The sequence below is a fragment of the Sorex fumeus genome, unplaced genomic scaffold (genome assembly GCF_029834395.1).
Source record: "Sorex fumeus unplaced genomic scaffold, SorFum_2.1 ptg000024l, whole genome shotgun sequence".
Classification (NCBI taxonomy): domain Eukaryota; kingdom Metazoa; phylum Chordata; class Mammalia; order Eulipotyphla; family Soricidae; genus Sorex; species Sorex fumeus.
Genome location: NW_026606081.1, coordinates 1,233,082 through 1,260,712, shown reverse-complemented (window position 1 = coordinate 1,260,712; position 27,631 = coordinate 1,233,082). Strand labels below are relative to the sequence as shown.

The 27,631-nt window shown below is 37.4% G+C and overlaps 1 protein-coding gene across 1 annotated transcript in view; it reads right to left on the bottom strand.

Moving 5' to 3' along the window:
* Positions 1 to 27,631, bottom strand: part of SPOCK3 (SPARC (osteonectin), cwcv and kazal like domains proteoglycan 3) — a 405,672-nt gene that overhangs the window by 171,828 nt on the left and 206,213 nt on the right. Inside the window, exon 4 of the mRNA XM_056114055.1 lies at positions 20,839 to 20,953. Coding sequence (XP_055970030.1) covers positions 20,839 to 20,953 — 115 coding nt within the window. The remainder of the gene's footprint in view (positions 1 to 20,838; positions 20,954 to 27,631) is intronic.

Genomic DNA, 27,631 nt, shown 5'->3' with positions numbered 1-27,631 from the left:
CTGGAAATCTTCCATTAGTTGGGAAGGCAGCCAAAGCTTTGCTCTTTTAAGAAGAAGGATGTAAAACAGATTTGAATCAGTATAGCATTACATCAATTTTCTCTCTTTGGCAAAACTGCAAATGCATATACACAGACATTTTAGATTCCTATTAGGAACAAAAGCTTTTGACTCGTCTAGCTGTGATTCAATGTTACTGCTACACATCCGCTTAAAAATCTCCATTGACTTTTAAAACAAAGGATGATCCTTCCACTACAGAGAAAGGAGATATTGATCTAGGGTTCCTGATTTAAGAGAATGTATCATTAGTACAATAATAAGAATGCTTTCACATAATTCTACACACATTATTAATATTAGGAAAGTCAATTTCTCAAGTTAAGACAGTGAGTCTTTAAACTCCGTGTGTCTTAATTCTTTTTCAAATCATTTTTTTATGTTAATTGGAAGAATGTCTGGGACCTGTTTCAGCAGAGTAGGACTGCTGAAGAAATCACAAGAAAAGGTTAAGCAGAGATTCAGTCTGAAAGGATAAAAGGTACAAAGAAGCACATTTTTACCCTCATGTAAATACAGAGATGGACAACAGAAATGGGACAACATTTGGTACTGATTATAGCACGTGAGCTCAGGTATTAAAGTAAATTTGTGATCGGGGCTAGATAAACAAGACACATAAATCTATATTGTACTCCCAGATGTTTCATAATTTCTTTATAAAATATATGGGTAAAGGAAAGGCAAACACATTTTCTGTATTGCCATTGTTATGAAATTGGAGTTATGAAATACACTCTGATTATCACATATGTATCACATAGGATTATGATAATCGCATATGATTATCACATATATATCTTGTTTTAAAACAAGAATAAGGCACATTTATGGCTGTTTTGAAAAGTAGAATGTTAAACGAAACGTTAACGTTCATTGATTTAAAGAAGGCCTTTGATTCTGTTGAGACGGAAGCGGTCATTGAAGCCCTAGCCAATCAGGGCATTCAAGCCCAATACATCAGGATCCTCCGTGAGCTGAATTGCGGATTCACTACCAGGATCTCACCATTCTACAGAGAAGTGATCGTTGATGTCAAGAGAGGGGTGCGGCAGGGTGATACCATTTCACCGAAACTCTTCAGTGCCACCCTCAAGAACATCATGTGACGACTGGACTGGGAAGGAATGAGAGTGAAGATAGATGGTCGGCAACTACACCACCTCCGCTTTGCTGATGACATTGTTTTAATAACACCAAACATCAGCCAAGCGGCACAAATGCTGGCCGACTTTGACCGTGAGTGTGGAAAGGTAGGACTACAGCTGAATCTTACGAAGACAATGTTTATGAGAAACAGCCTTGTTCCTGACGCCCCATTCGCTCTCAATGGAACGACCATCTCCGAATGCAACAGCTATGTGTACCTAGGTCGAGAGGTCAACATGACAAATGACCTGACACCCGAGCTGCGCAGGAGGAAGAGAGTGGCTTGGAACGCCTTCAAGAACGTCGAAGAAATAGCTAAGAGGACGAAGAACCTCTGGCTCTGGGCACATCTCTTTGATTCCACTGTTCTTCCTGCATTAACATATGCCTCAGAGATCTGGGCCCTACGCAAACAAGATGAGAACGCCATTCAGGTCTCCCAAAGAAGAACTGAAAGAGCTATGCTTGGAATATCACGTTTCACTCAAATGAGAGAAAGAATCCGGAGTTCTGACATCCGTCAATGATCAAGGATCAGGGACGCTGTCTCATTTGCCAAGGTGTCAAAAATCAGATGGGCTGGTCATGTAATGAGATTTAAAGACGACCACTGGACTAGAGCTGTTACTGACTGGATTGCACGGGATGTCAAAAGACCGCATGGCCGCCCACCTACCAGATGGTCAGACTTCTTCGTCAAGATCATGAATGATCGGTTTGAGGCCCTTCATGTTCCTGGAGCGAACAGATGCTATTGGGCTACATTAGCACGCGACAGGGACAAATGGAGACGTTACTGGCACCCGCTCGAGCAAATCGACGACTAACGGGAAGTTAAGTGATTAAGTGATTGAAAAGTAGAAATTTGGGGAGCTAGAGAGACAGGACAAAGGGATCAGCATTTTCCTTGCATAAAAAGAAAACTCAAGTTCGCCCCCTGGCGCCCCATACTGTCCACTATGCCCTGACAAGGGTGACATCTGAGCACAGAGCCAGGATAAGTTCTGCACAAAACTGAGTATGGTCCTCCTAAAAACAGAAAAAAAGTTGAAAATTCTACTTACTAGGAATGATTTCAAAATTAGTAAATAAACATACATATAGTGAGTACAAAAATATAGGAAAGAAGAAATCAATAAAGTCTATTTTTATATGATTCTAGGAAAGGGATCTAGGTAATATGGGACAAAAAGGGAAAGAGAGCTAGGCTTGTTTAGATGTTAGTATATTTTGAATTTAGAAATATGTGAATACTTATTCAAAAAATCACAATAAACATTAGCATTTTAGTTTCTAAAATTAGTATGATAAGAGCTATTATAATCATAAACTACCTTTGAAAATAAGCACTGAGACATCATAAGAAAATGACTGCTAGACAGTTTAAAATCTATAAATTCACATGCATATGCATTTCTCCAAAAGATTACAGATGACTCAGGGAAGTGACCCTCTTTTTAACTCAAAATAATCTTCACACAGTCACATATCGATGATTTACTCATCTCGCCCAACCACACAGACCGTTTTTCTTTCCCTTTACCACAAGCCTCTGCTTTACTAGTCTTTCCAGCAGTACCAGATAATTTGGAATATAAGCCTAATTGGAGGGGAGGGGGGCCTGGTAATGGTCAGTGGCTACGCCTGCCTCTGCTCAAGAGTGACCCCGGCAGTGCTCAGGGTGCCTGGGATCAAAGTAGAGCGAGTTGCGTGCAAGGCCAGCACCTTCTCTTCTGCACCACCTCTCCAGCCTCTGATTATAGCCCCACAGGCAAACAAAAAAATACAGATAACTTATTTGATTTTCTTTACAGAACAATGCTTTGATTTATTTCTCTTAATCGCATTTTTTTCCTGCTCTGGATGCTAACCGCGAAACCTTAAATTCAATAGAGATTTTCCCATAACCGTATCACTCAACTTCTTTGTAGCATGGCCACGGCCAAACATTTCCTCCATTTTGAAATGTCTCTCTAGTCTCCTGTCTCAGCATAAACTGCTGGATTTCCCCCGATGGTATTCATTACTTCCTCTTAGTCTCCACATTCAGTTCTTCTTTGATACTGTAATCTCTGAGCAATTTCCCAAAGATCTATACTCTTCTATCTTAGTTCTCTCTAAGCGCGCTCATCCATTCCGATAAATTTTAACATTTATTTGTAGAAATCTAACTCTAGATCATATTTATATGATTTTGCAAACCTGGCCATTCTACTGGATTATCTCAATCTTTCAAATCCAATGTGTTTAAAACTGAGTCTTGTTACTGCTCTCATCCTGTGAAGCAAAGTCATGCTCTACACAGATAAACATTGCAGTAAACTAGACAACAATATTGTCACCTCAGATGACCACTGAAATAAACTGGGGAACAATGTTGTTGCCTCTCTTTTATCTCTATGTGCAACTAATTACTGAGTCCAGGCATTTCTAACTTCAGAATATTATCACTTAGGTATCTACTGCACACCATCTATGAGTAACTCCTATCCTGATCCACGCCATACTTCAGTCCCAAGATCCTCTCTTAAATTTCCCAAATGTATCTTTCTTTTCCCCCTCAGGGCTATGCTTCAGAAATCTTTCTTCTTGTATTCTGCCTGATGACAATCTTCCATGTGCATGTTTTGATGTCAAGCCTCCTAGAGGTCTGACATGACTCTATTCGTGAGATTTTATACCAAGCCCACCCTGATTATAGTAGTTATCTCACACTGTTATTAAATACATATTTTAATGTATTAAAGACTCATACTTTAGACTATACAAAGGAAGTGCATTTGTTTCCCTTTTTATTGATGTAATGCCTAGAATTACTGACAAATTACAGATAATAATCACTGAAGGAATAAATAAATATATGCATACATATGCATATATGTATCCACATTATTTATGGTAATACATCATTATCTTTCTGATCATAGAATTTGCTTGCACATTTCAACTAAGAACTAACAAAATGGAAGATATTCAGTGCCCTTAAAGGAGGATTTATTGATAATATAAAATTTTTTACTTGAAATATGTATTTTATATCATGTAATGGAAAAACATGTTTTATTTTAAAAATGATAAGAATTAAATTATGACTACCATAAATAAAACTAGATCAATTCCATGTTTCAAACTAAGTAATTTTAAATCAATTATAAATTTTACTAGTTTGAGAACACTGTTTTAGACTCACGTTTTTATTTTCATTCAAAATCTAGATTAAGTTTATGTATATTTCAGTCAACCAACTGACAAAGGTAAAATCAGTACAGATGTAAGATGCATAGTTCAATTTATATTTATTCTTTGGGTATTTTATAAAGCATTTGGTGTACAGAGACTGGAACGCATCCAAAAGAACAAAAGCAAGAAATGTTGGCATGGATGTGGAGAAAAAGGCATGTTCTTTCACTGTTGGTGAGAATGCCGAGTAGTCCAGCTTTCTTGGAAAACAATATGGGTATTCATTCAAAAATTAGAAATTGAGATTCCATAGACCCCACAAGACCACTTGTGGTAATATATCCTGAGTGTACAAAAAAGCACAGTAGAAATGACATCAGCACCTGTTCATTGCAGCACTGTTCACAATAGCCCGAATCTGGAAATAATCCGAGTGCCTGAGATCAGATGACAGATTAAAGAAACTTTGGTACATCTACACAATGGAATACTATGCACAATGGAATACTATGCAGATACTATGAGACAGACATGGAAGGACAGTAGATAGGAATATGCCCCCATAGTTGGAAGCCTGTCTCATGAGCTGGGAGAGAAGGCAGCTGGAATAGAGAAGGGATCACTACAAAAAATGAGGGCTGGAGGAATTGTTCAATATTGGAGATGTGTGCTGAAAGTAGATAAAAGACCAAATGTGATAACCTCTCAGTATCTATATTGTAAACCCTAATGCCCCAAAGTAGAGAGTATGGGGGAAATTGTCTGCCAGGGAGGCACAGGGAGGGTGGAAAAACTGGGAGTATACTGTGGACATTGGTGGTAGTAGAGAATGTGCACTGGTGGAGGGATGGGTGTTTGATCATTGTACGATTGAAACTTAAACATGAAAGCTTTGTAACTGTAATTGTATCACAGTGATTCAATTAAAAAATTGTAATTGTATCACAGTGATTCAATTAAAAAATAAAATATGGGGTGTTTCTCATTCCTACTTTGGACAAACTTGCAGGCTGTCGAATGTAGCCTGCCCACAGGGCAGAGTCTGGCAAACTCCCCGTGGCCTACCAAATATGCCAAATACCAGTAACAATGATGGGTCTCATTCTCCTAAAGAGCCCTGAATATAATCTCAGGGCTAGGATGAAAGAGACGTTACTGGGGCCTGCTCGAGGCAATCGGCGATTAACAGGATGATGAAATGAAATGAAATGGGGTGTTTCTATATTTAGATAATCCTTGTATGCACTCAAACAGTACATCCTAGAACTTATCTTCTGTAGCTAAGTCTTAATAAAGGTGAGTGACAATATTGAGACTTATCAAGTATTATGACTCTCATGTTATTTCCTGAGGTAGTTTTCCAATGAGTATAAACAGAATTTTTCTTAATAGAAGAATTTCATGAACATATAAAATAAATATGTAGGTAATAATACATTGTTAACTGTAATTTTTCCAATTTAGCACTGAATGATACTTAACAGAGTAAACTATAGCAGTGATACAATAGCAAATGAACAATATTAATTATTATTTCTTCCATTCTTCTCTGTTTCGTTCTTATTATCTCTAATTGGCTCAGTAAACTATAGCAGTGATACAATAGCAAATGAACAATATTAATTATTATTTCTTCCATTCTTCTCTTTCTGTTCTTATTATCTCTAATTGGCTCTCTTATACATAGTGCATCATACAAACACAGGAAACTAGAAGTATATAATTTATTTCACACAAATATTTAACATTTATACATGCATAAGTAAATTCATATTAGCTATAAAGTTGCATTTTGCTCATATAATGAGTGCTGTTGAAAATACAGGCTGGATGGGGGCCAGGGTGATAGTACAGAATGGAAGGTGTTTACCATGCATGTGGCTGACCTGGGTTTGATCCCTAATATCCCATATGGTTGCCTGAGCCTACCAGGAGTGATTCCTGAGTATAGGACTAGGAGTAAGACTTTAGTACACCGGGTTTTAACCCAAATATATAAAATAAAATAAAACTATATATACACATATATGTATTTTATTTTGTCCAAATATAATATATACAAAAATATACAATGCATTTTATGTGTATACATATATACATATATATGTTTATACATATATACATATACATATATACATATATAACTTGTCACTTGTCGTCCCATTTTTTTAATTTGCTCCAGCGGGCTCCAGTAACATCTCCAATCATCCCTGTCTATGATAGTGCAGCCCAATAGCGTATTGGGGGCTCTTTCGGGGTCAGGGGAATGAGACCCGTATTGTTACTGATTTTGGCATATTGAATACACCACAGATAGCTTATATATACACATATATGTATACACAAATATATACATATATATATTGTATTTGGGATCTGTGTGTGTGTTTATTTATCAACTGGTGTCTACAGTGTATTTTATTATTTTTTGGAATTTCCACAGTAGTTGGTAACATAACTTGCACAGAATAGGAGCTTAATTAATGTGCCCTGAATATAAATTAGTTTTTCCCATTTACTTGAATATGATTAAAACAAAAGAATAAAATCATCATGTATCACAGAAATATTGCAGTTTAGGGATGGTTTCTCTTAGGAAAACATCATACAACTTAGGAAATCTTTCAGCAACATGCTAATCAGTCTTATAAAATTCTTGTTTAAAAATATAAAGTCGGGGCTGGAGTGATAGCACAGCAGGTAGGGCATTTGCCTTGCACGTGGCCGGCCTGGGTTTGATTCCCAGCATCCCATATGGTCCCCTGAGCACCTCCAGGGGTAATTCCTGAGTGCAGAGCCAGGAGTAACCCCTGAGCATTTCTGGGTGTGACCCAAAAATAAATAAATAAATATATATATAATCAAAAAAAATATATATATATAATCAAGTTAACTGAAATAGCTATTCTCTTCTGGTGGGGATGGGAAGGCTGAGATCTCAGGAAGTGCTCAGTGGAGTCCAAGGCCACATCTTGAATTACCCATAAGCCATACAAGATAGCAAACTCAGATCAAACAAGTCTTCTGCATGCCAGGCATTCCTCCAGCATGTTAAGTGATCTGCCAGACACAAAGAAGCTATACTTTTACCTAGAAAAGATAAATGCCCCAATAACTCTTGTCATCTGCATAACCTAATTTTTGAATTTGAAATGTGAATGCAATATGGTTTTGTTCAACTTATTATAAATTAGTGAAAACTCACTGTTTTTGCTGATATCCCAATTAAAAAAAATATTTAGTTGCCACAAAATGGATGCAATGGAATTAGCTGTACTTAATATGAAGGATAGATTTGTAATTATCACAGTAGCAGGAGAAGGATGAATAGGAACAATAACAAGGGATTTATTATCAAAATGCACAGATTAGACACAATTCATATTTTTCATTCATACCTCTTTGTACCTCAAGTGACTAAAGCGATCATTTGAAAACAAAAGAACTGACTTTATATTATGAAATGAACACATTAAGGTTTCCTTACAAAGCAATGTATTTTCTGATAATTTGTTCTGTAACCAGAATTATTTAATTATTTAACTTCCATCTTTAGCAATCAAGTTTGTATTTCATTGCATGAGTATATTTATTTCTTAACTAAAACAAAATGAAAGATATTTAGGTTGGAAGAAACCAAATCATAAATATGAATGATTGAGAATACAGATATGGTATTGTACACATAAAACAGAGTACTGTAGCTTTCAAAAGAGAAACCAGGGCACATATTTTTTAATTGAAAATATTATTTTAAAAATTATCTTTGGATCACTACTGAGCCCCAGGGGAAAAAAGATTTAAAACTTGGTTTATTTTCTCACTGGGCATATTTGGATTGTCTGACACAAAGAACTGAAGACATCCCTCACAATTATAGCTCCACATTGGAAGAAGCATCAAAGTCTCTTTCAAATGCTTGTAAACAGCAGTAACAAACTATAAAGTAGACTGAGTATAGGGGTGAAGGGGAAAAAAGTCAAATCTTTTAGACCCTTTATTTTGAACACAGAGATGTTACAGTAGAAACTCATATCTGTCTCAAAACATTTTATCGAAATGGAAGGACAATTTTCCATTGTATAGCATGCCTTCATTTAAAGCAAAAAATTGTCAAAGAAAGCAAACCAATTTAAACTATCATTTCTGTTTTTAGGAAGCATACAGGACTTGCATCAATGAAAAAGCACCTGAAATTATCATAGTTGTTGAAAACTATTCTATAAGGCTATGTGAGTTCAGTGTGATACAGGACTATAAAACAATAAAACAATGCACCACACTTACTGGCACTCAGATTGACAACAGAATTATGAATTCTGGAAAAAAGTGAGCACTGTTATACTCACATTAAAAATAAAAATACAAACTGACCAATTCTTAGACATGAGATCTAAGTTCTAAGATATTAAATGAGCAAAGATGCCTCTTATTTTATTTTATTTTATTTAATCATTTATTTTTATGCTTATTAGTGAGACATCATGAGGTACAGTTGCAGACTTACAAATTTTTGTGCTTGGGTTTCAATTATACAGTGATCAAATACCCATCCCTCCACCAGTGCCCATTTCCCACCACCACGGATTCCAGTATCCCTCCCACGCCCCCATCCCCCCCCCATCCCACCCTGTTTCTGTGACAGGGCATTCCCTTTTGTTCTCTCTCTCTTATTGGGTGTTGTGGTTTGCAAAAGAGGCAATGGGTGACAATCATGTTTGATCTATAGTCTATTTTCAGCATGCTTCTCCCATCCTGGGAGGATCTCCCAACACCCTTTATTTGGTGTTCCCTTCTCTATCTGAGCTCCCTTTTCCTCTAGCATGTGTGGCTGGCCTCCAAGCCATGGAGTAAAAAATTCCTGGTACTAATCTCGGCCACTCTTGGGTGTTAGTCTCCTATTTTGTTACTTTATGTTCCCCAGATGAATGCAATCTTTCTATGTCTATCCCTTTCTTTCTGAGTCATTTCGCTTACCATGATACTTTCCATGTAGTACCACTTGTATGTAAATTTCATGACTTCGTCTTTTCTAACAGCTACATAGTGCTCCACTGTGTAAATGTACCAAAGTTTCTTTAACCAGTCATCTGTTCTCGGGCACTCAGGCCTTTTCCAGATTCTGGCTATTGTAAAGAGTGCTGCAATGAACAAACAATTGCAGATGTCACTTTAACTTCACTTTTTTGCCTCTCTGGGATATATTCCCAGGAGTGATACCTCTTATTTTTTAATGAAAACCTTTACCTATATAAATACAATATTAAAATTTCTATTTTAGCATATTAATGCAAGGGTAACCAAATGCCTAAATGACATTACATTTGCTTTTCCCAAGCTGTAAAACTTTTATTCTTTTCTACTTCTCTATAACAGGATATCAAATACATGGAAACTCAAATCTCAGTATGAAATAGTTTTGAGATAAATTATTTTAATTACTTTAATGCTTGAATTGAAAAATTAACATTGTTAAGAGGTATTTTTTTCAAATTCCACTTCTATCTCTAAAATATATGGAAATATTGACTTCCATATGTTAACTTTATATCTTAGAAATGGGCAACCAGGAGCAAGCCTTGAGCACTGTCAGGTGTGACCCAAATTCCCTCCCCCCCTCACACACATACAAAAAAAATTAATAAACTTTTAAAGTAGCTTGCTGCAGGTGATGTGTTTATTAGTTTCAGAAGATATATATTTCAAGCCCTTTAGTTTTTTATAAGTAGATTATCATATTGTAAACGGGGACTTTTTTGTTTTTCTTTCCATATCAGTATTTTCCATTTATTTTTCTTGTTTCCTTGCATTAGATAAAATTCACAGTTAAAAATCAGTTTAAAAGGATAGAGGAGAGTGTACAGCCTTCTTTTGCACCTACTTTTATTTATTTTTGGTTTGGGGGCCCCACCCACTGGTTTTAGGGCTTACTTCTGGCTCTGTTCTCAGAGACCACTCCTGGGAGTGCTCAGGGGACAATATGCAGCACCAGGAATAGAACCCAGGTCAGCCACACACAAAGCAAGCATCTTACACTGCTGTATCACCTCTATGGCTTTGCATATACCTTTAGAGGACAGATTTGTTTCTATCCTTTCTTTCTTTTTTTTCTAACCATTAACATTACGGTAGCATTAAGTTTGGCAGACACTCTTTCAAATAAAGAAAGCTCCTTATTTTTAGTTTATCTAATTTCTTTATGAGGAAAGACTATTAGCTTTGTCATATTATTATGTGTTTACTGATATGATCATATAGTATACAAAGCATTGCTAAACCAGATTAAGACACAGCAGTTGAAAATTCAAACTGACCCTATCAAAGTAGTAATTTTATTGGCAAGTATGTAATAAAGTAGATAGCATCATACATTGCTGATAGTAAAAAAAAATGGTGCACTCTTCTGAGAGAATTTGGCAGTATCCACAAAGATATAACCATATTTTCATATTGACTCCACAGTTCTACTGCTAAAAGTTATGAAAAATTACACATATACATGTACACAAAGTTTTATGCCAAGTGTGTTAGAAGTTGCAGTGTAAGAGGAAAACTAGAACTAATTCTAATGTTCATCACAGAGATACTGATAAAATACATTATAATAATTAATGCTATATATGTACTTAGTAAAGTAAAAGTAAAAGGCCCTCCCGTTGATCGTCGATTTGCTCGAGCGGTCCCAGTAACGTCTCCATTGGAGACTTTGTTGTTACTGTGTCTGGCATATCGAATACTCTCGGTAGCTTGCCGGGCTCTCCGAGAGGGGCGGGGGAATCGAACTCGGGTCGGCCATGTTGGCCGCTTGTAAGGCGAACGCCCTACCCGCTGTGCTATCGCTCCAGCCCTAAAAAATGCCAGACACAGTAACAACATATATGTACTTATGGTCATTAAAAGGAATGGACAAATGTGTGTCTTCAAAGGTAAAGGTAAAGGTAAAGGCCCTCCCGTTGATCGTCGATTTGCTCGTAAAGGCCCTCCCGTTGATCGTCGATTTGCTCGAGCGGGCCCAGTAACGTCTCCATTGGAGACTTTGTTGTTACTGTGTCTGGCATATCGAATACTCTCGGTAGCTTGCCGGGCTCTCCGAGAGGGGCGGAGGAATCGAACTCGGGTCGGCCATGTTGGCTGCGTGTAAGGCGAACGCCCTACCCGCTGTGCTATCGCTCCAACAGGTTATCATGATCACTTCAGGAGATAATTCTGTTTGTAAAAATTTGTATGTATAAAAACTTTCCAAAGTTTGACGGTAGAACTGAATGACTTAGGGAAACTAGGGAAACAGTAGCACTAAGTAATGTAATTACACAACAAATCTGAGAGCTTAAATTGTTTGTTCTTGGTATTTTTCTCTTAGAATTTAGATAACATGCTTATAATAGTTAATACTTCTGGGTTTGACATACAGGGTTCTTTACCATTTAAAGCTAGTGGTTTACCACATATTAAAGTCCATCCATCAAATCACCATAAAATTTACCTTCTTCTTAAGTTACCAACTTTTCACTCTAGTCAAATGTCTCCATTTTTGTCTATTTTGGAAATGTACTTCATCAACCTATATTTGCTTCTTTGTTGTGTTCCATTTTATCATTAGTGCTTACCTCTGTATAATAAACCTTCATGTGGGGCTGAAGTGACAGTAAAGCAGGTTAGGTATTTGCCTTGCAAGTGACCAACCATGGTTTGATCCCCGGCATCCCATATGGTCCCCCCGAACATTGCCAGGAGTAATTCCTGAGTGTAGAGGCAGGAGTAACCCCAGAACAATGCTCGGATGTGACCCAAAAAGCCAAAACATTAATCAATTGATTAATTTAATTAACATGGCTCAGATTCTGTTATTCAGTCATCTAGTGGCCATTTCTCACAACTAGGTATCAGGAGATTTAAGAGTATTCCCTAAGTTTATTAATTAAAATAATTTATACTTCAAAGTCCATATAGGGCAACCTGATCTGGAAAGATTTCTACTCAAATCAGAATCTTCTTCCTCCAAATATCAAGTCATTTCTTGCAATCAGGAGGAGCCTCTCAGCTACACAGCTCAGTGGAGAAATAAAAACTATCTGCATAGAAACAAGTACATGGAATATTTTCCATGCATCACAGATTTTTCTTTCTTTCTTCCGTTTATTTATTTATTTTTTTTGCTGTGAAGCAGTTCACCTCTAGGCACGGGGATTTGGGTATTAGCAAAATATATACAGTAGAAGATCATCAGAGACAACAAATTTCTTCCTACTACAGCACCTTCATGAGTGAAAAGGTTGCCAGCTTTTCCTCTTTAAGTAGCTGTGTCTCGCAGTTTTTCACAGTGCAAAGATAATACATCGTCCTGATTCTCTCCATTCTCAATTGACAAAATTCATTTAACTCCATTTAGTTGAAGTATAATATTAAATTGCCTTTCCTATAATTATAAAGGACTCAACTGATTTCCTCAAATATTGTGTCAATTGTAACTTAACCTTTAACTGTTAAATGCATAAACAAATCACTATAATACAGGTAGATTAAAAGTGTTTCAAATGTGCTATGTACAAAGGATAAAGGATAATTTAATTCTACCTTGGGCTGAGAGACCTGTGGAAGAAAGCTGAATAGAGAATTTTCAATAATTAATGTTTATTGAGTGCTTACATTGGGAGAAGTGTTTTACTCAAATGCTGTTTTTAATTCTCACAAAACAGAGGAAGATAGATAGTATAATTATCATCACTATTTTATTAACAAGAAAACTAAGTCTTGGGGGTTTAATGAGCCCCAAGTCAGTCAGCTACCAGAGGTGGAGACAGACTTCAAAGCTACCCTAATTTCAAATTACATTCCATTAACCATTATGCTAAAAGCCTCTTTAGAAATGGGGCCTTTGCAAGAAGAATGAGATATTTGAGCTGGACAGTTCATCAGGGGAAATAAACTCAGACATAACAAAAGCCTATTATAAAATAAACACCTTTAAGGAAAAATAAGAAAACAAATAATATCTACTGTGGGTCAGGATCTGTTCCATTTATTTATTTATTTATTTTTTGCTTTTTTTGGGTCACAACCGGCAATGCACAGGGGTTACTCCTGGCTTATGCACTCAGGAATTACTCCTGGAGGTGCTTGAGGGATGCTGGGAATCGAACCCGGGTTGGCTGCGTGCAAGGCAAATGCTTTTAAGTGTTTGCCCACTGTGTAATCACTCCAGCCCCTCCATTTAATTTTCTAAACAAATTTATTCTTCTAAAAACATCATCACCAGAAAGTTGCGTTTTTGTCATTCCTATTTTGCATAGGAAGACACCTTAAGTTTAAGCAAATTGCCCAGTATAATACAGCCAAAATGAGTATAACTCGACATCATATCACTCTGTATGTATCTGGCTTCTTTCTGTAAAATCATGCTTGATAATCAGCTTCCTGTAGCTAAAAGAGGTAGCTTTCCCCCAGGAAGGCAGCCACTCAGGCCTTCAAGCTATGGAAGTCAGGTTAATGTGCGGGCCAACAATTTTGTACTTTAATCAACGGGTCACTGAATTTCTACTGGATTGCTAATAATATCAACATTAAAATGAGATATACTATATGCTTGAAAGTGTTGTCAGTATTTCTTAATTTTTATTTCAGAAACATTATTTGTGTGTTTATTTATAAATAGAGTAAAAGTTAACAATATCATCCTGACTTATCTAAGTGAATAGTTTAAATAATTCAATTTTCTTCTTATAAGCATTTCTTAAGAGGCCAGGAATTATACCCTCTTGAAAGTAAAATAAGAATAAAAGGAGAACCTAATGGTTATTTTCAGCAAGCATATGAGTTTTAAGTATATTGATAAAGTGTACATAATACAAGAATTATTCAAAGATGTTCTAAGGAATATTTTTGCATGATAAAATGCAATAATATCTTCAAAATGCATAGAAAAATGGTTCATGTAAGTAACATGCTTTACAAGTATTAAATCATATCTTTCAAAGACAAAATAATTGAGAGAATAAATTATGGGAAACTCTAAGATCATTTTCAATGGACATATCTACAACTTAAGCAAACTGTAAATTCTTTATCCTAGTTTTTCACATCAGTAGAGTGGTAACTTTAATTGCATGCTGTTGTAAGATCAAATTAAAAACTGTCACTGTCACTGTCACTGTCCTCCCATTGTTCATCAATTTGCTCTAGCGGGCCCAATAACATTGTGAGACTTGTTACTATTTTTGGCATATCAAATACATCAGGGGGAGCTTGCCAGTCTTTGCCGTGCAGGTGAGATACTCTCGGAAGCTCGCCGGGCTCTCTGAGAGGGGCGGAGGAATCGAACTCAGATCGGTCGTGTCGGCCGCATGCAAGGCAAATGCCCTACCCGCTGAATGATAACAAATGTACCCCTAGTGGAGAAGGTTACTGATGAGAGGGAGGATATTAATGTGTACAGAAAGGAAAGGGGGTATATAGAAAGATTTTGTCTTTAGATAATTTTGCTCTAAAATTCCAAAAAACAGGACTGGGGCAATAGAACTACTTCTCCAAACCACAGCGATAACACATGGAAATTATGAGACCCCAATTTCAAGAACCAAAAGGGACCTGTCTAGATGGCAGGCTGAGTGGGAAGTTAGTAGAGGGAACCCAGGGACACCAGAAAACGGGCATTGTTTCAGGAGATGGGATCGCTGCTGTAAAATTGCATAGTTAAAACCCAACTATAAACAACTTGGTAAATCACTGTGTTTTAGTAAAATAAAATTTAGAAAAACTGTATACAGCAGGGGTCTGAGCAATAGTACAGTGTGTAGGATTTTTGCCTTCAACAGGGCCTCTGAGTTCTTTGTTGGCTCTTCATACGGTCCCCCAATCCACTGCAGGAGTGATCCCTAAGCACAGAGCCAAGGGTGAGCTCTGAGCCAAGAGTAAGCTCTGGGTATGGTTCAAAAATCAACATTTAAAACAAATTAAAAGTATGGCAAATCCTCCATGTTCTAATAGAGATTTCTTTAGAGCTTGGTACTTTATGAAATCAAATATTGATTCATAAACATTATTAGCACTGCACTGTCACTGTCACTGTCCTCCCTTGTTCATCGATTTGCTCGAGCGGGTCCAGTAAAGTCTCCAGTGTGAGACTTGTTGTTACTGTATTTGGCATATCAAATATGTCACGGGTAGCTTGCCAGGCTTTGCTGTGCAGGTGAGATACTCTTGGTAGCTTGCCGGGCTCTCCAAGAGGGGTGGAGGAATAGAATCTGGCTCTGCTGGGCTGGTTGTGCACAAGGCAAAAGCCCTACTGCTGTACTATATTTAAAATCTTAAAAGTTTTCATATGTATAAAAATAAGTGTGATCTAATATCCTAAATTGTTCCTTATCTATTTGTCTATTATTGATCTTTCTATCAATTTATCTCAAAAGAATATTTATAATCACTGACCTTCACTTTTTAAATTACCATAATGATATTTATTATAAAACACTGGAAAGTCTTAAAACTCTTAAAACACTAAATTAATCTAAGGCACATAATAGAGAGTTTTACACACATAAGGCCTGCAGAAAAAAAAAGCTTTTATTCTCCCTAAGGACAAAAAAATCAGTGTACTCATATCTGAGAGGGGCTGAATCTTACTTAAGTATGAGGAGATTATTTTTAAATAACTACAAATTTAATTTAATTTAGCAAACGTTTTTGGGGGCTGGAGCTATAGCACAACGGTAGGGCGTTTGCCTTGCACGCAGCCAACATGGCCGACCCGAGTTCGATTCCTCCGCCCCTCTCGGAGAGCTTGGGAAGCTACTGAGAGTATCTCGCCCACACGGCAGAGCCTGGCAAGCTCCCCATGACGTATTCGATATGCCAGACACAGTAACAACAAAGTCTCCAATGGAGACGTTACTGGGCCCGCTGGAGCAAATCGATGAACAATGGGAGGTCCTTTTTGGCACATGCCTATAATCTCACATGGAATCATCTCACATGGAATCATCACATGGAATCATCACATGGAATCTCACATGGAATCATCATCTCATAAATATTTCAACAATGTAAAAACAGAAATAAACTCATAGTTACACATTTAAGAAATTAAGATTTGCTTGATATGGTCATTAAAATTGAATTCTAAAAGTGCCTGATTAAAATAGAGAAATTTTATGATTCATCCACTGACATCTATTTTAGATAAGTAGCATTTTCAATTAATTTTAATTAATTTTATCATTTGCCCTTTTTGGATACAAAAATGCACATCTATAGATGGTGTTCATTCTTTGTTAAATAAAACAGCAATAAATATAGCTTTTATCCTATGACAATTTCTTCAACCTTACTTAGACTTCTTATACCAAATCCCTTTTTAAATATCAGTAGCATTGACTGTTGCTTGAAACATTGATCTAGAAATAGTGCTAATTACCTGCAGCTGCACACACAGTAAAGGGAGCGTGGAAGACTACGATCCTTGCTCACAATAAAGGAGAACCATGAAACCAGAACCTTCAGCTACAAACATCTCAGAACACTCCACCAGGATAAAAAATATAAAAAGTGGGTCATATATGCAGTCTGGTAAGCCTATCATATTTTATATTAAATCCTCTAGGTAATTGTTCTGTAACCATGTTGTAAAACATGCAACAGTAACACTTTCCATTTTTTATGAGCCAATTTGCTTTAATCTGATGATAATAAGGATAAGAGAAAGCACAAGAATACACATACCATGTTTGTCTGAGGTCATTTCTTAACTGAAAAAGTCAATAGTAGATACATACCCAATATACAACTGGACATAGCTACTTGGAGAGTTTACACTAGGAAACAGCTGCCAAAGCCAGAAGTAAAAGGATACCTAAAGTACCATTTTTATCATCCTAAAAGAAAATTATTTGAAGCACTGAGGCAATATTCAGCCTATTATTTATTTTTCTATCAACTTATCTCTAAGTTGTAGGCAAGTTTCCCCAATTGCTTAAAACCAATTATTAAGTATGCTTTTCTTGCTCATATTGTCATATCCACTGGTTATGTTTTAGCTATAATTTATTGATTAAGTCAATAACTTTATCTTAAAATATTTGTTGATTGACTCCTATGCCCTGCACAATGGACCTTCAGCATATCTGCACAAGATATACAGAAGATAGCCGTCAGACTTATCTGGCTTGAGCACCTCACTCAAACTATTTCTCATTTTTTTTTCTAAATATACCTTAAATAGTAGCTATTTAAATACACTAAACAGTCTATCATTTTAAGTTTTAAATAAGATAGACACTACTCACATTCGCCCAACTTTAAATGAAATGAGATTGAAACTAGATGTTTTATAACAACCGTATGAGTATTACAAGATAAAAAATTCAGTGTTTTTAAGTAACAGAGAGGACTGGAATGAGATTATGGAGGGTAAGGAACTTGCCTAGCTTGCTCCTGACCTCTTGGTTTCATCCTGGACTCACAATTGGGCCCTGTTGTCTGCATCCCTGAGCTCAAAGCCAGAAGCAAGCTCTTAGCACAGCTTGGAGGGACCCCAAAACAAAAAGCTAAAAATAAAGTAATAGAGAAAACTGAATGTAATAACTAATTAGGAAAGTGCTTCAGAAGCCAGCCCTCTCTAGGAAAGAGTAATCCTCAGCAAAGGGCAGACCTTGTTTATTTTCCCTATAACAAGAATAGTTAGAAGAAAATGAAGCTGTTCCTTTCCATAAAAATGGAAGCTTAGTTTTCTTTTTGAAGGGAAAGTACTTGGAGCCACATTTCGTGGTACTCAGGAGCTATTCCAAGCTTGGTGCTTGGGGGTCACCCCAGGAATGCTCAGGGGACCAGGCAGCACGGGGGATGCTAGCCAATCCCCTGCCTGGAAAACATGTGTCGCAGTGCTTGAACTATCAGAAAAAAAAATTAAAAGAGAAAAGTACAGCTTTCTAATATAAACCATGCAAATGGAAAAAGCTGGCTAAGTCCTCTGTCTCTGTTTTCTGCTGCCAATATATGATTTTCTCCTAACATGCATACACTCCTCCAATTGAAGAGCTCCATTATTTATATTAGCCATCTTTATTGATCAAACTGCTTGGCAAAACGCCTCTTCCCAGAGGGTTGTGTCAACATTCACTATATACTGACAACCTCGAAGCAAACAATGCAGATCAAATATTAATCTTAATATCAATTCCTTGGAAACTGGTTATTTATTTATTGACTACACTGTGCACTGAGTGAAAAGCTTAAAATAGTCTGTGTCAAAAATAGATCTCATCTAAATACTATTTACATAAAGGACTTTGAAGTCCACCCACATAAGTCGCACTATATTCACACATTCCCCTAGCCCAGAACCACACCAAAGGCAAGCTAGCAACACGCGTGCTCCAGACACAGGTTTACATTAGGAACATTTAAGTATTGGTTTCAGATTATTTTTATCATGTCAAAGCAGCTCCTTTGAGCCTGTAGTTTAGTCTTTGTTTACTATGTTAGAGAAGCAGTAGCACACAGGGCTCCAACAGTGTGGACTCAGGTTTTGATAAATGAAGATAGAAAACAATGTTCTAACTTTGTGATCCTGAGTCTTTCTGTCAGTATCCTCTTCTGGCTGTGTTGCTCGGAAAATGTCAGGTAGACTCCTGATACGAACTGCTGGTTATTCAGATAATTTTTTGACTTGGATTTACAGGACCCAGGGTAAAGAGGCAGAGGAAAACGTCTGTAAGTGTTAAATATGTGTAAGTGGAAAACTTTCTTAGGTCTCTAGAATTTGTGATGAAAGTTTTTGCCTTTATTTGAAATGAACTAAGTCACTGCAACTGAGTTTTGTAGGGTCCTAGAGATAATTTCATCAACACCCTCCTGTTTATTTCTCAAGCAAACATCTACAGGCTCTGCACATGTGTATGTATATATTCAGATAACTAATTAATGTCTGGTTTGTAGAACAATAAAAACTTTTGAAGCTATAATAAATAAATAGACATGGGACTGTTATTAGGGGTCAGGGGGAGGTGGGTATAGAGAACTAGCAAATTAACCGGAAGTAATCTGGGAGCATCAGTGGAGGGTATACATGGGTAGTGGTCAAGGCAGGTAAGAGTCTATGCACCCAAACCATAACTGTCAATCAGCCATGGATGGGGGAATGGAGGTTGAGGAATGAAGGTTGGACACAAAGTAACCTGGTGACAGTGACAGGTGTGAAGAGTCACAGGCATTTTGGTGGTGGCAGTGTGAGGAGCTTTGTAAACCAAAATCAAAAACCTAAACACTATTGTAGCCTTGCTACTTAAAACAGAATTAAACATTTAAAAGAGATAAATATAAAAGTTAACTCTTGCCCAAATATCGTTAGTATTTTAGGGATATAATATAGCAGTAATGACTGAGTGGGTATGTATTACTGACAACTCTTCTGCACCCTGTCCTTACAGACTGAGTTGCTTCAAAGACTTACTATTTCCAGTACGTTTTTACACTTTATATCTCCAAATTGTCATTCTTTTCCTTCCCTCCTTTCTGCTTTATTTCTGCAGATACATTATTGGTCTGCTATGATTCTTTGTCCAAAGCAACTAATTCCCATAGTCTAGACTAATGATCTCACAATGCAACTAACGATTTGTCACTGTGGACTGAACACTTCCACTAATGCATTTAACATAAAATAAAAGTCTTAATGCATAGGTACCTTTATTGTAATAGGGAACATCAAAGTAAATATTTGTAATTTTCTAGTAAGGCTACTTATGTATTTACTGGTTTGTTTGAATAATAGAAACAGATATAAGTACACTAAATCCAAAATTCAATTAGCCTCAGAACATATCCAAACAACAAAATCCCCTTGTTCGTTTGATGTAAAAGCAAAACATGAATTAGGCTCACTATCACATAAATGTATGTTCACATTAGGGCCCTGAGATATAACTAAACAGTCTCATGCAGAAGGCCCAGGTTCTTGAATAGGACAGTATGGCACGTAAAGGTCTTGCCTTGATAGCAGCTGACCCTCATTTGATCCCTGGCACTACCTATGGTCTCCTAAGCCCACCAGAAGTGATAAGCCAGGTTTAGAACTCCCACCTACCCCCACCCTGGCAAAAAATCATAACAACAATACCAAGAGAAAAAACAAATCTCTGCTCATGGAGGTAGGATATTAGAGAAATACACATAAGCAAAACATTTAAAGTGCATGTAGTCATTCCTTAAACTTGCAAAAGTACAGTATATGGACACTATGTCTTCTTATTTTAATCACAAATGCCTAAACTCTATAATCCAGAGCAATTTTGGCTGAAAACTATATTCAAGCTAAGTGAATCATAATTGTATCAGCCAAACTTCTGAAACTGTTTCAATAAAACTCCAGATAAAAGCTTAGTAGACATTGCCAAATATTTATACTCTTCAGTTATTCATGGAAAGGAGCACTATTCAATTAAATTTAACAGTATTTACCTGTGAGTAAGCCTCCGGTGACTAATGCAAGCAGCCGTCTGAGAGTCTTGAGCGATGCATACTTTATGGCGACTGCATTTTATCTTTAAGCACGGATCTTTAGCTGGATCTAAAGCTAAACAGAAAAAAAGATCGGACATAACATATTAAAAGGTTCCTGTCAAATGGAGACAACCAATCTCATTCTTGATCAAGGAATCTGTCTCGCATTAAGATGCACATTTTCCTCTCAGTCTTCCTCTGTGAGGAGAGAGACTTTTTTGCTTCTCTTCATACAGCTCTGATAATAACAACAGGTTCTTTACTTCCACTGCACGCAGGTGCTAAAATGCACAAATGCATCCCCATGATCAGATGATAAATAATCAAATTAGAGACTTAAGACCAAAACTTTTTGTTGCTGGGACTGCCTACCAACCATTAGAAATGAATAAGTGAGGGCCAGAGAGATAATGCCTTGTATTCAGTCAACACTAGTTTGAATCCTAGCACCATATATGGTCCACTGAGTTCCACCAGCAGTTACTTGTGAGCACAGAGTTGGACTAGCCACTGAGTATCATTGGGTGTGGCCCAAAACCCCAAATGGAAAAAAAATCATGTGTGCTACTGCAATACTGTTGGTGAATAGCAGTGCTTCCTGCAAATTGAGAAAAGAACTCAACACAGGAATTATAGGGGGTTTTGAGAGTGGTTTTCCAAGAAAAGTCTACAACTGGTCTGGGGGATTGTGTGGGGGTTATTATGATAAGAAGTTGCTTCATCTGCAAATTGCCTGTGTTTAACTTTTGAATCACCATTTCCCTCCAGTTAAAATATGTTTTGGTTGCTGAAAACAAAAATACTTTAAATTTGTTGGTAACATGAAACAATAACAACAAAAGTTTCACTCTTATGTAATTCACAAATGATATAATTTATTATGTAATTCTTTTTTCAAAAGTTTAAAAATCAAAAGATTTCACGATGTTCATAAGTCTTCCTGTAGCTATAACCAGAAGCAATATTTTAGAATACATCTTAACGTCAAAGTTATATTCATACTACGTTGTTATTACCCCCATATTCCCAGCTCCCTCACGGTACCAATAACAGATACCATCTAATTTATCACTATTTTGTTATCACCTTCATTTTCCCAGCTCCCTCATGATAACAATAACAGGTACCATCTAATTTAAGTTTTGTTTGTTGAGCTAACATATTATGGAAAGTTTGCATAAAAGGAACAGTATGATATGTGTAAAGGGATGATTTTCATTTGAAGCAACATTTTCAAAGTCCAACTATGCTTGATAGAGTAACATTTCTTTATATACCTCGATGATATTCCATTTTATGGCTCTGACACATATTAGTCATCTCTCTGCTAAATCAGTCTTCCCAGAAGTGGGTGATACTGATCATAAGGTATGGGGCACTGTGATAATTCACGGCACATTAGTAGCCTACATGCAATTTTGGGTCCTCTCTACTTGTTCTACTACATGTAGAGTTTCAGGGAGTACTGAGTAATTTTTGTTCTAAAAAAGGACAATAGGCCCAATCAGTTTGGAGACCTCTGAAACAGTGACAGGCATTTAGAGTTTATGTATTTTAACTATGACAAATAATGCTACTGCTACTTGTCAGTCCAAGTGATAATCGATGATATTTTGTTATAATTTATTGTGAATGGAACTGATACATGTTTTTCCTTTTTAACAAAAAACACTGACTATTCTGGCTGGAGTGATTTTACAGTGGGTAGGGCACTGCATTATGGATGGCAGGTGGCCAACCGGGTATGATTCCAGGTAAGTCGTATCTCCTGAGCCTGCAGGGGTGGTTGCTGAGCTTATTGCTGAGCCCAGCAATAAACTCTGAGCATCACAGGGTGTGGCTCAGAAACCAAACAAACAAACAAAACAATGACTATCCAGTGTGTATGCAGGTTAAGACTCAAAGAATACATCCATTGAAGATACGTAATAAAACTACCAGAGCTGGGAAATGCACACTAGTGGAAGGATAGGTGTTGGATTATTGTATGACTAAAATCCAATCATAAATGGCTTTGTAATGCTCTATCCGACAGTTGCAATAGAAAATCAAAATAAAAAAAAATACCAGAGCTGAGTTGGAGTACCAGAACAGTGAGTAAGGTGCATAGTCAACCCAAGTTTAACCCTCAGCACTGCACAGGGTGCCCTGAACACCACCAGAAGTGCTCCCTGGGCATAGAGCTTGTAGTTAGCCCTTAGATCAACTTGATGTAACCCCAAACAAAAACAAAATAACAATAAAAATACAAGTGCTAATATCTGATATATACAAGTCAAATCTAATTTTGTTTTGCCAGTCTACAAAAGATGTCCCAAATTAAAAAGCATTCATTAAAAAGGTCTGAGCTATTTCTAGAAACTTAAGATATTAATTTTTAAATATCTATTAGTTAAATTAATCAAGTCTACATAACAATGTTACTGCACCTCACACTATGCTTAATATTTATGTCATATACTTATTAAGAAAACACAATATAGGTTACATGATTTTGGAAAGAGACTACTTCCATTTTAAAATTAAATAATATAGTATATTTTCCATATGTAATCTAACCTGCATTATATAATATTCATCTTATAAATCTAATATGACTCTAAAATTTATATAACTATGACAGTCAATATAATTCAATTACAGCACAAATGATATTTATTTATTTGTTTATTTTGTGCCATTTCCAGAAGTTCTCAAACCTTCCTTCTGGCTCTGTGCTTAATGGTTTATGCTAGAACTGGGATAAAATATGGGGGTTCTGGGGATTGAAACCATGCTGGTCATGTGCAAGGCAAGCACTTTACCCCCCGGACTATCTCGTTAGCCCCTTGAATTCAGATTATTAATGGACTTTTGTTTATTTCTTCCAGATTTTGTTTTTAACTTCCCAAGCAGTGATTCACCTCTGGAGATATGGATAAATAGGACAGTAGACAGTTCAGTGCCAGATCCAGGGGCATGGTGCTGTTTAGGTCCTCAGGTACCTCTAGAGTCTGCAACCAGTGAAGCCAGTGTCCATGAAGGGCCAGAGAGTGAACTGGGGCCTGTGAGGTGCTTAAACTCAGTACCATCTCTGCAATCTCTCTTCCAGATTTCTTTACCACATCCATTGCAGAATAGATAACGCTCAAAAAGTGTTTCATGTGATCTGATCATTCTAGTTAATAAAAGCAATGAGAACTCTGAAAGTAATATACACTGAGCAGGAAATTACTAAAAAATGTAAACTATAAGAAAGAATTCAACACAAGGTTTCCATGAATTAATAGACACTATCAAAAGAAAGATAAGCAGTATATGATAAGAAGGAGAAAATATATTAGAAAGTGAACATGATGAATCAGATGCACAGGATTTTCACTACAGAAAATGTCTTTCTGGCACGTGATTTTAGCCATCTGTATTTTGAGTAGAATTCACATTGTTGGCAGCTTCAACACTAGAAAACATCACACTATAAATACAGATGCCTGAGATTTTATTCTAGAAGTCACAACAATAACAAATCATCTTCTTCCTGGCTAAAGCCCATGGATTAGAACCAACCCCATATCTTGAGAAACTCCCTCTGTCGTTTTGATATTCTTTCTATAGCTTTTAGATTCACATGTCCTAACCTATTTTTACTCTTGAAATTATCTCTCAAACATCAAGTAAAACTACCCTAAAAGAGATTTCCGTCATTGAATTTGAATTCATTTGACTGTGTTCCTTTTTATCCTAATATTCTAATAGTACAGATGGCACAACACTAATGATGGTTCCCAAATGTGTTTGTTCTTTAATTTTTATCATGGTTAAAAAGTGACATGCATGTAGTAAAACTGTGTTTTAAATTTTGAATTTTTTTCCTGGACTTGATCATTTTATCACTTGATCACCTGACATCCCCTTACTCATCAATTTGCTTGAGTGGGCGCCAGTAACGTTTCCATTTGTTCCTGTCTCATGCTAGTGTGGCCCAATGGTGACTGCTCGCTCCAGGATAACAAAGAGCCTCAAACTGATCATTCAGGGTCTTGACGAAGAAGTCTGACCATCTTGTAGGTGAGCGGCCATGTGATCTTTTGATGTCCCATGGAATCTAGTCGGTAATGGCTCTAGTCCAGCAGTCATCTCCAAATCACATAACATATCTAGCCCATCTGATTTTAGAAGTTTTAACAAATGAGACAGCATCCCTGATTTTTGCTTGTCAATGGAGGTCGCAACTCCAGATTCTTTCTCACACTTGAGTGAAGCATAATACTCCAAGCATAGCTCTTTCAATTCCTCTTTGGGAGACTGAATAGCGTTCTCATCTGTTTTCGTATGGTCCAGGTCTCTGAGGTATATGTTAATGCAGGAAGAAAAGTGGAATCAAAGAGATGTGCCCGGAGCAGGAGTTTCTTTGTCTTCATAGCTATTTATTCGATGCTCCTGAAGGCGGTCCAAGCCAGTATCTTCCTCCTGCGCAACTCAGGTGCAAGGTCATTTGTCATATTGAGTTATTGACCTAGGAACACATAACTGTTGCATTCGGAGATGTTTGTTCCGTTGAGAGAAAATGGAAAGTCAGGAATGAGTTCGTTTTTCATAAACATTGTCTTCGTGAGATTTAGCTACAGTCCAACCTTTCCACACTCATGGTCGAAGTTGGCCAGCATTTGTGCCGCTTGGTTAATGTTTGGTGTTATTAGAACAATGTCATCAGTGAAGCAGAGGTTGTGTAGTTGCCAACAGTCTATATTCACTCCCATTCCTTTCCATTCCAGTTGTAGCATGATGTTCTCAAGGGTGCCACTGAGAATGGTGAAACGGAATTCGGTGAAATGGAATCACCCTGCCAAACCCCTCTCTTTACATCGATGATCACTTCCTTGTAGAATGGTGAATCCATAATACTGCTCACGGAGTATTTTGATGTATTGAGTTTGAACACCCTGTTTGGCTAGGGCTTTGATGACTGCTTCAGTCTCACCAGAATCAAAGGCCTTCACTAAATCAAGGAACATTAGACAAAGTGGCATCTTGAACTCCTGAGAAACCTCAATGGTTACCAAGTAGATATGGTCGATTGTGCTGAATCCTTTTTGGAACCCGGCTTGCTCACATTGTTGTCCTTCATCTAGTGTTCTGCCAATCCTATTCAGGATGACTCGAGTGAACAGCTTGTAGACGACAGACAGCAGGCATATCGGGCGATAGTTGCCAATGTCGTGGATGTCTTCCTTTTTGTACAGTAGAACAGTCCTGCTGGTTTTCCATTGGGATGGAGCCTTCCATTCAGACAGGTACATGTGAAGAGCCAAGCCAGTGTATTGATGAGTACTGATGGCAGGTTCTTCAGGTGTTCGGATCTGACCTTGTCTGGGCCGGGTGCTGTTTGCTTCTTTACTGATGAAATGGTGTGTCAGATTTCAGAAGGGAGAACATTGGGAATAACATATTCATCCTGCAGAATTTGGCATGTGGGCAGGTGGACATGGCTATTGAAGAGATCTGAGTAGAAGTCATGGATAATCTTCTCCATTGCCCTTCTGGAAGATGTGATAGATCCACCAGGACATCACAGGGTAGTCATTTTGGTCTTGTAGTTGGCGAAGAACAGGCGGGCATTGTGAATGCTTTTCCTGGTTTCTGACGCATTGGCCAGCACTGCTGCTCTTCTCTCTTTGAGGTCTTTGTTTACCGCTTTCTCGTCACTGCTTTGTGAGCTCAGACATTTGCTTCTGGTTGCCTGCAGCTTGCACCAAGCCACATTGGTGAATGAACTCAAGTGTTTGAATACAGGCATCTTTTTGTGGCTATCTTTTTCTTGGTTATCTCTCTCTCTCTCTCTCGCACAATTATGGAAGTGCTGAACCTGTTGATCGTATGTATTCCTCGTCAATGTCGTCAACAATGGCATCTTCCCATGTTACCGCAATAGTGCCAAAAAGCTCCCAGTTGGCGGTTCTTCTGGGAGTTTTCTTCTTAAACTTTGCAGTCCTTTCTCCCCGCTCCATAAAGTAGAATGTTGCATGAAGGAGACGGTGATCTGATCCTGTTTGGAATTTTGGGACAACGGCAACTGGGTCAGGCAAAAGCATTGATTGAACATGATGTGGTAAATTTTGTTGTGGAACCATCCACTGGGAGACTCCCATGTCCAACATTTAGATTTGGCCTTTTGGAACTGTGAGTTACCATGGATGGTCTTGGTCGACATGATGAACTCAGATAGTCTCTCACCCTGTTTGTTCCATTCTTGGCCATGGGTTCCAATGTGGCCTTCTTTGGCTGATCTTCTCAGTCCTATCTTGGAGTTAAAATCACTGACAATGATCTTGTGGAAGATGTGGTCTTCTTTATAGCACTTCTCCAGCTCCATGTAGAACTTCTCAATTTCTTCTTCATCATAATTAGATGTTAGCATGTAGACAACAAAGATAGAATCTGCCAGCAGTGAGCCACATCTATTCAAGTGTAATCGTCCAATTCGGTGTGTTAGGCATTCGAATGAATCAATTCCCATGGCTAAGTTTGTGCTGACAAAGGTACCAACACCTCTTTTGTCACATTTTCCGAGGACCAGTTCTCCAGTGTTGAAAACGGCATGATGCGATTGATGCCTTCTTGTCTCGGTCAAACCAATGATGTTGTACTTGATCTTTCACACTTGCACCATCAGGTCCTCGATGGATGCATCTGATGCCAGCATACATACATTGAAAGTACAGACAGTCATTTTAGTCCTGGACTAGTGCTTACAGTGCACAATAATATCTCA